The 13,827-nt window shown below is 40.8% G+C and overlaps 1 protein-coding gene across 5 annotated transcripts in view; it reads right to left on the reverse strand.

The window, feature by feature from the left end:
• Positions 1 to 350: 350 nt before the first annotated feature.
• LYST (lysosomal trafficking regulator) overlaps positions 351 to 13,827 on the reverse strand; it is a 153,916-nt gene continuing 140,439 nt past the window's right edge. For all 5 annotated transcript variants that reach the window (XM_006122067.5, XM_075924800.2, XM_075924801.2 and 2 more), the window contains 5 exons: positions 9,689 to 9,828; positions 9,292 to 9,389; positions 6,047 to 6,203; positions 5,734 to 5,805; positions 351 to 2,538 (listed from right to left, as the gene is read on the reverse strand). In XM_006122067.5, the coding sequence (XP_006122129.3) occupies positions 2,400 to 2,538; positions 5,734 to 5,805; positions 6,047 to 6,203; positions 9,292 to 9,389; positions 9,689 to 9,828 (606 nt within the window). In that variant the 3' untranslated portion in view covers positions 351 to 2,399. The remainder of the gene's footprint in view (positions 2,539 to 5,733; positions 5,806 to 6,046; positions 6,204 to 9,291; positions 9,390 to 9,688; positions 9,829 to 13,827) is intronic.

The following is a 13,827-nucleotide window of genomic DNA, read 5'->3' on the forward strand; positions in this document are numbered from 1 at the left end:
ATTCATGTCAGATTGTTTAAACAGCGTTATTCATACACTGTCATAGTTGTACAGAAAAATCTCTCCCCTTTGAGGAGTTTACTATCTAAATTAGACAAAACAGCAAGTGATCAGATTAGCAGCAATTGGAGGGAAGGTGGTTACAAAACAGAGAATGGACAAAATTCTGCCCTCAGTCACATCCAGGTAACTCTACTGCCTTCAGTGCGGTTGCCTACATGTAAGAGGTGGCAGAATTTAGCCCTGGAACTGGTTCTGTGGTGAATATAATTTGTTGAATTCACTTTTTATATGAATAAGTTAAGGTACAGGAACAGTAATAAATCGCACTTGAGAAGTGAACAATGGAATGCCTTTTATCTATATTTGTATCAAATTAATGATTTATTACCCAAACACCACAGGTGGCAGTGTATACAAAGACAGTGCAGCATGTGATTATTTACAGGAATTTTCAGCCTGACATGCACAAATACTATCATGAGGTTTTTTTTATATTTCCAAAACAGGTTATCAAGCTGAATAAATATTCCCTGCTTCAAAAGTTAATTTGTTTTACATAAAAATATAATATTGCACTTTTTACAACAACAGCTAATTTGCATATCTGAGATTTATAACAAATGGAATGCTGCTTTTTAAAAAATAAGACTCAATGAGCAACATCCCATATTTAAATTGGGGAGCAAGTAAAAGCCTCAAAAAACAAAAGTTTTAAATGAAGCACATTACTTTTACATGAACCCAAAAACCTTTGTCTGTATTCAAAAGTATGAAAAACATGATTAAAGCCAGCTTGTAAGGCATAGCTACAATATATGCATTTTAAAAAGTTAAATTCATACAGTACGCAGACATTTGCTTATTCACTGATCCAAAAGATCTATTTTCAGAATATGAACAGTGGGAAGATCCTTGTACTTAATCTATATTTTTTTTTTGAAAATTTAGGAGACATATACTTGGAGTTTTCAGAACAAATGCACAGATTGCATGTGTATTATGATTTGCAGGTATCTATACATATTTTGCCTGCACCAGATGATACATTATAGATCTTAAGGTACAGTGTTTTGCAGGACAATAAATGCATGCAATGAATACAAATATAGCCATTAAAATCTATACAGTAGAAGTGGAATGTGTAAGTGATTTAAAGGAAAAAATAGGTTTTAACAACTTAATGGGTTTCAGTAGCATTCTTGGGTTGTAACTTCTTTTCCTACTGGAAGCATATAATTATGCTCAGCTGATACTGGTTTTCCAAATAATTCAATTTAGTGTGGCCTGTATAGAGAACACTATAAAAATTCACCTTCAAATTCAATTGATAGGTTGTGAACTATTAAACCCTGACTTGACTGCATGTTCCTTTTTCAAAGATTAGCACCTAGGAATAAGTGTCATATTTGCACTCTAGGTCTGTGTAAACTTTTCTGAATGATCTGATGTATATGAAGAATACTGATTAGTCAAGCAGTTATGGTCTTAGTCAGACATTTTGCATGTATTGAATGCTCACATGACACTAAATGGGAACAGATGATATCTACGCTTTATTTTTTGAATTTTGAAACTCTGAGATGTATGCTAAATATATTCTACCACCTGGATTCATAGTACCTAACTAGTGTTATGCATTTATGAAACTTAAAATTAGATGATAAAATCCTCATTTAATTATTGCTTCATGATGCCATGAGAGGTCTGGTTGATATTAAAGCAGACATATTGGTTTCTATCTATTAGAAGACAATGGTCCTATTAGAGCTGAGAAGAAAATTAGCAAAAACTATGAAATATCAGGAAATAACAGAAGTTCAGATTTCAGCATGATGACAAAACAAAGTGGTTGGTACATAAAGCACCTACTGAGTTATTTGCTTCTCAAAAAAAGCAGTTTTGAATCCATTTTTAAATGTTTCAGTCTCAGAGCCAATTGGACTATACTGACTAATCAGATAAACATTTAAGAAGACTGTCAATGTGTGTAAGAAATTTTAATGCTATTGATACTTTACAACACAAAGAATAAAAGAGAAAGTCACCACTAGTGATTCAAGATTTGGGATACTTGTGTTCAAGAAATTATTTTAAAAATGTTATTACATTTTACACTGCAGCATTTCAGCTTGTTGGTTAGAGCATGTACGTGCCACTTAGCCTATATCAAAGTCTATAAAACCAGAACTTCCCTGTAACCTTGATATGGTTTAAAATTTGGGGCATGCATATACACATTTTACAGTTGCCTCAGGCGGACTGATATATGCTTTTGTCAACTCACTTGTTTTAAAGATAGTCAATACATTTCAAAATCCAGTTAAATAACAGAGGTTCTATGATCTACTCTGGATTTAAAGTGCTTCAGAGATGTGGTGATTTAGCAGCATGAAGAGTCAGCCAGCTGCATAGCTGCTGAGGAATGAGTAGAACATGGGTAGCTTCAAGCGCTGCTGGTCTTTGCGACACCAAGCTATAACAGTTCCTTCATTATTTGCTGTATACAAGTGATGCCCATCACAGGAAAATGTAAGGCTGAAAACAACAACAGATTTTTTTTAATATAATACTTAGCAAATTATACCATGTAACTGAAAATTCAAGAGGAGATACTTAAAAAAAAATACAAACAGCATTAATGCAGCCAACATCAGTGAGGCAAATTCCTATAAGTGCATAATTCTAGTGCTGTATGCACGCACACTCATGGGCAATACCTGCCTGTTCATTTTTCCAACTGCAATTCAAAGTGTTATAAACTTTACTGCCATAAATTGAACTTAATGGCCAGCTTGCTTTTCTCTCTTATTACAAGTAAAATCTGCTGTGCTGCTCTTGTTGTCATGTCCTGAGTGGAACCGTTTCTGCCTGGCAAAGGGTGTTCTCAGTGCAGGATCCATGTCCATGATACCTGCTCTCCGATGGAAGGTCAGAACCAGAGTCTGACAAATTTCATAAGACAAGATTTTTTTATTAAAGGCAGGAATTACTTTTCCTACTGGTAAAACCACTAGTTCTCACTAATCCTTTTATATCAAGAGACTTAACAAAAAGACTTTTTAAAAATTTCTTGTTTCTAATTAATACGATGTGCTGCTGAGGTGACTGATGGCACACATTAAATTAAGAATGACTAAATTAACTCAATGCCAAGATCACAGATTAAATCTGAGGCCCCATTACAAATGTGAAGAAAATTATGTAATCAGTGCAAAGTTAGAGGGGAGTTCACATCTAGCCATTCACACACAAATATTCAGAATCACTAATTGCTCATTTTTACCACAGAACCCAAGTGTTTTGTTTGCTGTAGTTACTGCAATTTGAAGAACTCACTGTGCATAGCAGAATAGTGATAGAAACTCACTGTGCATAGCACTGCCTCTTGTGCTCTGTTTGCATCTTAACCCAGCAAGTCAGTATTTTGGAAGTCGCAATTGTTAAGATGTGGTAACAGTGCTAAGTGCTGGCTTTAACAGTGATAACTGCAATGTTTTAAAATGTTGCTTCAGCAAAGAGCATAATGTCCTTTAACTTTGTTACTGGGTTACTACTGAATAATTATGAAATTTAGGGCATGATCCTGCAAATCCTTCATTCAAGGCAATCCCACTGAGGACATATTTTAGTGAGAGCTTGGACTCCAATTCTGCAAACACTTTAGTGTAAGTGTAGCTCTTACATAAATGATCAGACTCTTCATGTGAACAGAGTTACATGGGTGCTTAATTTCTTGCAGGACTGGGGTGGGGGACTAGCCAGGAGGAAGTGTGTGGGGGGGGAGAACCCACACAGAAACAAAATAAATAAAATAAAATCCACACAAGACATTTACTACTGAAGCTCATACTATAACCATTTAAAATTTGCTTAATTGAAAAGTAAAAAGATTATGTGTCAAATCAGGAGTTAATATGAGAATTCAGTGGAAAAATATTAACTTTTAAAACAAAAACAAAATAGCAAGCATTGTTCCCTTCACAGGGAAATCCTTCAAGTTTCAGTCTGGCTACGTCTACACTGGCCCCTTTTCCGAAAGGGACATGTTAATTTCACAGGTCGTAATAGGGAAATCCGCGGGGGATTTAAATATCCCCCGCGGCATTTAAATAAAAATGTCCGCCGCTTTTTTCCGGCTTTTAGAAAAGCCGGAAAAGAGCGTCTACACTGGCCCCGATCCTCCGGAAAAAAAGCCCTTTTCCGGAGGATCTTATTCAAAGTAGGAATAAGATCCTCCGGAAAAGGGCTTTTTTTCCGGAGGATCGGGGCCAGTGTAGATGCTCTTTTCCGGCTTTTCTAAAAGCCGGAAAAAAGCGGCGGACATTTTTATTTAAATACCGCGGGGGATATTTAAATCCCCCACGGATTTCCCTATTACGACCTGTGAAATTAACATGTCCCTTTCGGAAAAGGGGCCAGTGTAGACGAGCCCTCTGTGTTTATCTCATCCTGCTAGCAGCTGAGAATAGTTATTACTGTCATGTTACAATGTATTTGTGCTCATTTTACTGTCACGAGAGACTACAGGCAGTCCCCGAGTTACGTGGATCCGACTTAAGTCGGATCCGCAGTTACGAACGGGGCTTAAGTCGGATCCGCAGTTATGAACGGGGCTTTTCTCACCCCGGAGGACGGGACGCCCAGATGTGCCGCGGTCCGCCGCCCCAGTCCTCCGAGGCAAGAAAAGCTGCTCCCCGTCTCCCTGCTCTGCAGGGAGACGGGGAGCAAAGCCTTGGAGCACGCCCGCAGCGGGATAGCCCGGGCGCGCTTGAGCTGTCCCCCTGCGGGCGTGCTCCGTGGCTTTGCTCCCCGTCTCCCGACCAGCAGACCAGGGAGACGGGGAGCAAAGCCGCGGAGCACGCCCGCAGCGGGACAGCCCAAGCACACCTGTGCTGTCCCGCTGCCGGCATGCTCCAAGGCTTTGCTCTCCCTCTCCCTGGTCTGACCAGCAGACCAGGGAGATGGGGAGCAAAGCCTCGGAGCACGCCAGCAGTGGGACAGCCGTGGTGCGCCTGGACTGTCCCGCTGCGGGCGTGCTCTGCGGCTTTTCTCCGCGTCTCCCAGGTCAGCAGAGCAGGGAGATGGAGCAAAGCCGTGGAGGACTTGGGCGGTCCCGCCACCCCTGTCTCCCTGGTCTACTGGGGGGGGAGGGGTCCAGCTAGTGCCTCCCCCCCAGCAGACCAGGCTTTTCTTGCCTACCCCTGGGGTAGAGCAGCTGGGGGCTGCCGGGTTGGTCCCGCAGCGCCGCTCCGGACCAACCTGGCAGCACCCCAGCTGCTCTGCCCCAGGCGTCCCCAAGTCAGCCGCTGCTGAAACTGACCAGCGGCTGACTACAGGAAGCCCGAGGCAGAGTTGTTCTGCCCCAGGCTTCCTGGAATCAGCCGCTGATCAGTTTCAGCAGCAGCTGACTTGGGGACGCCTGGGTTTCTTAAGTTGAATCTGTATGTAAGTCAGAACTGGCATCCAGATTCAGCCGGTTGAAACTGATCAGTTTCAGCAGCAGCTGACGCCAGTTCCGACTTACATACAGATTCAACTTAAGAACAAACCTACAGTCCCTATCTTGTACGTAACCCGGGGACTGCCTGTAGTTGGATTGTGTGACTGTTTTCAGATCTTTTTTTCCCTCCACTTCCCCCATTTGCAGTGTTTCTTTTTTTAAAAACAATATCACAAATTATTTTTAAAAGGTAACTTGAATTATTTTTAAGCAGCAAAAACATATTTTACCTTACAATAGGTTTATTTGACTTAGGAAATGTAATTTCCCGCACAGGTTTCAAGTCCCATGTACTCCAAAGCCTGAAAGAAAGAAAAAAGTAATTATTTTCTCTATATTCAACTTAACCTAAACATTTAGGGATGAACATGCATTTAATTTGAGAAACTGCAAACAGCTGAACAGCTAGTTCAACTTTTTGTAAAGTAGAACATTAGCATAATTTTAAAACAGCACACAATATAAAAAAATGATGATTTTATATTATTTTAAGTGTTTATCAGCAAAAGTACTTTAAACACGAGGAGGAGAGTATGCTCTTACCTCACAAGCCCATTTTCTAACCCCCCTGCAATAACATTGATGGATACTCCTTCCGGCTGGTTGGAGAAAGCAACAGAGCATATGATTTCCCTGCAGTGTACATGTCCTACGAGATCACCATTTACAGTCCAAAGTCTCAGATCACTGCCCCCGCCAACTGTAACACAAAGTAAAACATGAATTTTACATGATAATCTAGACTATTTGAATAACTATGCCATTTAGCTTTAATGGTCACATCCGCAAAAAATCAGTTTAGTGAAAAGATTAAAACCGACTCGGATCAGAAAGCTGTAGAAATACTATAGTATAGCTATGTTCTCTTTTTACCATATTAAGCGCTCATATAGGCAAACCCAACACAATTAATATGATCTATAATATAAATCCCTACAACTTCAAGAATAAGGAAGCTATATAACATTCTGTTCACCAATATGACTCCTTGAAAATGCCAGTTTTCACATTAGCAGGTCACAGTAAGCACAAATGGGTTTCCCTTGATCTGTCAATGTGTTCACACAACTACATGGTCTTTACTAAAATTCTACCTCTTGTTACCCTATGTTAGTGATCACAAGGTAAGAACAACCTCTACCCCCATGGATGAGAAGGCCTGAGCATGGTAGAGTTCAAGGAAATTAGTATCTTAGACGAGCTTTTTGTAAGGTGCGCAGTGTAGAAATAGCCTATGTTGCTACAGCCACACCATTTTAAGGCACACAGTGTAGCAAAATAACTGCCTGTTATGTAGACGCAGACTAAATTATCTTGAAATAATGCTAATTATTTTCACATAATGTTGCGGTGTAGATGTACCCTGGAAGAGCAGCTCCTGCTGACAAAGTGCTGTTCACACTGGTGCTTTTTGTAGTTAAGTTTTTTTCACACCCTTGAGCGATGAAAGTTTTAGTGACAAAAGGGTAGTGTAGACAAAACCTCAGATTCAGTCTTGGATTGGCCCTGAATGCTAAGACCACGTATCAGAGGTCCTAACAATCAAGATTTCTTTAATATTATAACCTGCTTGTACTTATTTATAACACTGCTTTTTGAAGGGCTGGAAGAGTATATAAACCACCTCCATCTACATGGGAATACCGGAAGGAAGTATTAAAGCAGCTTCCCTAAGAGAGTTTAGAAACCTCTCCTTCACAGCCTGAGTTCCACGAGTCCCCTCCCTCCCCCACCACACACAGAGTAAATGTTGGGACAGTAAACTACTTCTTGCCATATGGATAATAAATTAATATACTTATTTCCCCTACTTCCCTTGATAGGGGAGAAAACTAGATGAATACAAAAAAAGGGAGAAAGGCCTTGTCCAAATGACAGCCTCAAACTGACATTATCCACACTACTGTATAGGATAGAAAAAGTAGCAAAAAGTAATGAGTGTTATTCAGTATACCTCCCTTACAGATACAAATAAGTGATGTAGTATGTGTATGCAGTAAACTTTAAATCATCATGCACCTTAAACTACTTCTAACAGCCCATGTGCAAAGTTGACCTACTATCCAAATACATGATTGGGGATGTGTTAGGAGGAAGAACAATTAAGAAAAAACTGTTTTGTCTCATTTGGCTATGGAACCAGAATATTTCTGTGAAGCCACACTGTTTGCTTTGAGTTACTAAACAATGAACTCTTGTTGTTATACTAAAAGACTTACGCTGTGCTGCCTGGATCTTTCAAGGTAGGGGGCTGATGCATGGGGGGGGGGGGGGAAGAAAGGCTTAGGGCTGGGGGGCGTGTCTCATCTGGCAGGGCATTTTCTTTCTCCCTCCAGCCCCACTGTATAGCAGGGCTTTCTCCCTCCCTCCCCCTCCAGCGCTGTACCCAAAGGCTGAGGTGGGGGGAAGGTTTTGGGGTAGGGGGGCTACTTATTTGGTCTAGTGGCAGGCATGACTGAGCCCCAGCCCTACTGGCCACTCTTGGTGGTGCTGCTCCCAGTAATCACTCCGCAGTATAGTTCTCCTAAAGCAACTGAGTATTGCGTCCCTCCTCTCTGCCCCCTCCTTTTCTAAATTATTGAAAACAGTCCCATTCCCAGCACTTCCTGTTTTCCTTGCACAAACAAACCCTGAACTTGCTTTAAGTTAGGATAAGAGGAATCTATACCAAATTTGGTGGTCCTAGCTCTTACTGTTTAGGAGGAGCTCTTGAACAAATGGAATCACAGATAGACAGATGCTCTCATCTCTGTCTCATGCCTCAATATAGTGCATATGTATCAAGGAACATCTGAATATTTAGTAAAACTACAGTTTTGGCAAAGAATAATTTTGCTTTGTATAACTCCTAGGAGTAAACAGTACTTTGGAAAACAAATAATTGCTATAACAAAAGTCATTAACTTAATAGAATGTGAATCTCTTGGAACTCAAACTCTCAAATCTTTTTGAAAATCAAAATACAGTAAAACTCCATTAGTCCATTATCCAGTGCTCCGGCACTCCTGATGTTCCAGCACCATCAGGAACCTGGAAGTGCTCAGGGCAGTTGGACAATTGGAGCTGCTCTGCGCCCATCTTCCACGATTCAGCCGCTGCTGAAACTGACCAGCAGCTGAATCGGGGAAACCGGGGGCAGAGCAGCTGGGGTGCTGCCGGGTTGGTCCCATAGCGCTGCCCCTCGGGGCTGCAGGACCAACCTGGCAGCACCCTGGCTGCCCTGTCCCAGGCGTTCCCAAGAGCAGCTGGGGTGCTGCTGAGTTGGTCTCGCAGCGCTGAGGGGCGGCTCTACCAGACCAACCCAGCAGCACCCCAGCTGCTCTGCCGCAGGTGTCCCCGATTCAGCCGCTGCTGAAACTGACCAGCAGCGGCTGAATCAGGGACGCCTGGGGCAGAGCCGGACTATCGGAAGGGGGGGCTGTGAGGGGTCTGGGGTGGCATCCCCCTCACCCCACTCCAGACCCCTCATAGCCCCTCTTTCTGATAGTCTGGCATATCTGATAATCAGGCACCCCCTGGGTCCTAAAGGTGCCGGATTATCGGAAGTTTACTGTATTATATGAACAGTTCTGTTCAACACTATTACACATGACTCCTGCTTCCATACTTGAAACTACAATGAAGATATACACTTTGTACTATATATAGAAATAAAAATGGATAGATGATCAGTTGGCTGCTCAAATGATTCAAGTCACATGACAAACCATGGCACTAGTAAATCTATTTCATCTTTAAATCTGGTCTATAAATGTGGATAGGTTATTTATTCATGATATCATACATACCTGAATCACAAACTGTTACGATATCCCCTGTCATTTCACTAGCAGAGACTGCTGTAACTGGACTCTTGTGTCCGGCAAGACTTTGGACATAGCATAGTCTACAAAAAAATAAAAGATCTCTAAATAACTTGCAGTTTAGCTTCAGAAAATTAACATCTGGAAAAGCTGTCATAAAACCAATTAAGTATTCTCTACTTAAAGAGATAGACAAGTTTTACTCTCTTCCATTCATTCATTCTCGATGTTTTAACATAACAGATGGCAACCAAAACTGAGTTTTGGCTTCACACAAGATGAAAATATTTGGAAAAAAATAATCTGAAATTATTATTTTATCTTAAGGTTTTTAAACACAGTTAGAAAGTAGATATTTTTAGGCTGAGGAAACTATTTATACCTATTCAAATCCCAGATGATGCAGGTTCCATCCTTGCTTACACTTATCATTATACTATATGGTTTGCAGACAAATAAGCTGGTTATCTCTGCTGTGTGACCATATAGATGTATTTGAGATTCCATTTCCATTTCAGAAGGCTGAAAAATAACAATATTAAAATGAGACCTGAATTATTAAACATCAATGTATGTACTGTTTTTGAAGTATGGCTTCCATTGTTTTCAACTGACTCAACAGGTCTAGATCTTAGGGAATTAACTATAACTCCATGATTAAATACTTTACACCATCAGTTCAGGTGCTGTCTGTAGGACTTATGAAGAGGCAAATATATTGCCAACATATATTAGAGTAAGACATTAACTATGAAAGGCACTATCTTCTTCCTATTCACTACACAAAAAGTTTGAGAAGTTGTATGGCCTCGGGTTTGGTTCTTTTCCAAACATATGTTATGTCAGCATCTCAAAGGAGATGGCAGCTAGATCTCCATATGTCAGTTTGACTAGCTGGAAAGGAAATATTGGGAACTGAGAGGCGGAAACATTTTTGAGTTCGGAAAAGTGACAGTCTAATGTCAAGTGACAGTCTAAAGCAATTACCAAGTAAAAAAGGTTAGCAAAAATCCCTGAGTTACTGAGAACCCAGTGAGCCATTGCCAAGTCCTTTGATGGTGCTTAACTACAGTATATATTAAATTGATGTGAAATTTGAAGCTCTACTCTAATATAGATATTGTCAAAAATTAAATATCAAAAAGAGAAGATGAAGCTGTGCTAAGCAAAGCATTAGCACTTGTTTTATTTCACTTAAATTCTTCAGACTTTTTTTTTTTTTTTTAAAAGGAGTGGCCTTTAAATTGGAAGAGTTGCTTAATCAAATTAACAGCCCAATTAAGAGAAATACAGCATACAAGGAAATTAGGAAGTTTATACAAGAAAGGTAAACTTATAATGAGTTCTCATAATTCTTCTTTATTGCCTCAGAGCACAGTAATAATCTATGAAGGAAGTTGGAGAGAAAATAGGGCATCTACTAAAAGATGAACACAGGAAAGGAGAAAGAATTGGTAACAGATTTCACTCAACGTGCTAACTGTATTCTATATCATTACCTGAGCAACAAATAGCAATGTACATCTCTGTGCAAGTAATATTGATTACTAGTCAGGACAAGATTGACCTTTAATACTCATAACATGTAGAGTGGTTTCCTTTAATTAATCATAACCATCCTCCTACGTGCCACAGAAGTATGGTCTGCCATTAAGAATGTTAAGAACAGAACTAAAATTAGGCTTTTCATGGAAAGTGTCAAACCATGATTCATTTTTTGCCAAACTATTTTGTTGCCTCATCTTCCCACTTCCCCCAGCTGATGTGTTTGTTTGGGCCACCTTTTACATCTTGCTGACATTTATACAGTAAACTTTCTGGGACAGAGCTTCGCTGTTATTTGTTTCTAAAGCAATGGTGTAGCCAGAAAGGCCCATGTGGGTGGTCGGTCAATGATGGGGGCAGGGTTAAGCCCCAGCACTCCAACCCTGCTCCCCGGCTGCAGTCCTGGGCAGGTAGGGGTAAGCCTTGACTCCACTACCGGGCTGCAGCACCAGAAGGAGCAGACTGGGGCATGCACTGATGCTCCAACCCCATTCCTCCACTGCATGCTAGGCAGAATGGGCCAGAGTAAGCACTGATGCACTGGCCCTAGTCTCTGGCTGGAGCGCTAGGTGGGCTGGTGAGGGGTGGAGAAGCCTGGATGCAGAGTGGGTGGGACACGGTCCACCCAGGCCCACCTGTGGCTATATTCCCTGCTCTATAGCCCCTAATAAAATGGGGACTGAACTTATGATAGTGCCTGCAAACCCCAAATTACAAAGTGACAGCAATGGGAAGCGGTGGAACCCCTAGGACCAAAGAATCTACTTTATTTGTGATAAGTCATGCAACTATGACTTTTCATGCCATCCTCTGCCTGACATATACTAGCAAGTACTGTGTACCATGGAAGATCTCACCTCCTCCTCCTCCAAATCTCTTAAGACTCATTTCTTCCAAAGCTGATATCCACTTCACTACACTAAACCACTCACAATAAAATATATTTTAAAGTAGTATAAATATAAACTAAGTTAAAGTTAACAATATATTTAAAGTTACCCCCATTCTATGGTGCTTTGTGTAAGGCTCTGGAGTGAAGAAATAGACATTTACCACAGAGTTTTATATGTTTGCTCAAAAGTGATATACAATAGGTTAAAATGCCTCCCTCTTTGTTACCAAGAAAGCCCCAGATGGGTTGTTTCACCCTTTAGTTGTTCCAAATCTACTTGCCCAACACCCAGATCCTGTTGACTAAAGCTTTCAAGGGTAGCAATTTGAGTCTAAGGCTAAGAACCTGTTTCTCATAACAGTACTTCAGTAGGGCTTGGGTGGCAGACATTGAAAACAATACCTGGGAGAAGCAGCAGACAAGAGATGTTTGGACATTTTCTAACACAGAGATATGGTTCGCTAGAACTCTGAAAACAGGGCTCTCTAGAGCCTTATGTCTGTCCATTAGCAATATCATACCCGTCTCCTTGAACATGATGCTTTAAATAATTAACACATGAAAATCTGCTCCTGATTTCCTGTACTGCATTTATAATAGGCTGTTCCACTAGATCAGCACTCAGCTGTGGGGTTGAATACAGAACAGATGCTAGCAAACATGATAGCATTCCCTATAGCCCTGTCTCAAGCAACTGACTAAACAACAGATGCTACAAAACTGGCAGCAAGGTCATGCTGCCTGAGGTATACAGAAACGTCAGTGCTGAGGGATTCAGCAAACATGAGCCCATAAGACACCTGAGAAGCAAAGCAAACAACTCACATTCACAGTTCTAAAGTACCTTACAGCTGTCAAGTACAAACTGCTAGTTTATTTTTAAGCATTAAAAAAAACCAACCCACAAGTATTTCTGTACAAAAAAAAGTTTCTTTCCTATTTTACATAGCAAAACACGTAACTGATATTACTTGGGGCTTCAAAAATTAATTGCTCACAGTGGGTGGACTTTTCTGGTGTGTGTGTGCGCGGGGGGGGGGGGGCTTGAGCCATGAATTGCTACTAAGTTTTAACTTTAAAATAAACTATCTGCAGAAAAAATTATGCTTCTGTTGCTACTCTTTAGATTTATCGAGCAAAAGCAACATAAAACTAACAATACTGTGGTCCGTTTAACTGCTGCTATTCAGAATCCTGTGCCATAAGATGAACTGTCATGAACTATTTCAGTGATTTGATGCCTCTTGAGAAAAAGTTATGAACTACTGACTGATACTGGAGTTATTCACAAGAACGAAGATGACCTAAACCAGTAGTCAAAAATCCTGGCCCCATTACAGGTCTATCTGATTGTATGTGGCTTCTTACACCCTGCTTATCACCTTGATAGCTGAGCATCTTCCATCAATGCATGAAGCAACATGACTAACACTTGCCACATGTTTTTTATTCTCATCACCTCCCCAGGGAGAAAGGTGTGTGCAGGGGAACATTTTGGTAAGGACTCTTAAATTATGTAGTACATGATGTTGTAAGTCTACCTTGGAGAAGGCAAGGTCAGAGAAGATACACTTTAAGAGCAGAACATGATACAGTTTGCAAGAGTCCTTCAAATCTTACTGGCCCCCCAAGAAAATTCTGTCTTCTGCACAAATCGGCTTTAACCTTATTAGACAAAGCTTCAGTGTATCAGAGGACTAACTCTGTTGATTGTGGTCTTCATTCCAGAGCTTTAGGTGATATTTTAGATACTCTGGGCCAAGGCCATTGAGCACATGGAAGATAAGGACCAAACCCTTGAAACTGACTTGATGTTCTGTGGTGAGTGCATGCAGAGAATGGAGGGCAGGGTTGATCTGTTTGTAGTAGCCAATGTCACGGAGGTGTGCTGCAGAGTTCTGTACTAGTTCTTGGGGATAGTGATACTGTTGTACATGGTGAAGAATATTCTGAAGGTTGTGTCATCTGCATATTGCTCTTGCTAGAGTTCACATTATCTGACCAATATGCCTAGTGGGTGAATGCAGATGTTCAACAAGCACCAGGAAAAAATAGATTATTGTGGGACTTCACAAAGAAGTGGT

Source organism: Pelodiscus sinensis, chromosome 3 (genome assembly GCF_052426305.1).
Source record: "Pelodiscus sinensis isolate ZL-2025 chromosome 3, ASM5242630v1, whole genome shotgun sequence".
Classification (NCBI taxonomy): domain Eukaryota; kingdom Metazoa; phylum Chordata; order Testudines; family Trionychidae; genus Pelodiscus; species Pelodiscus sinensis.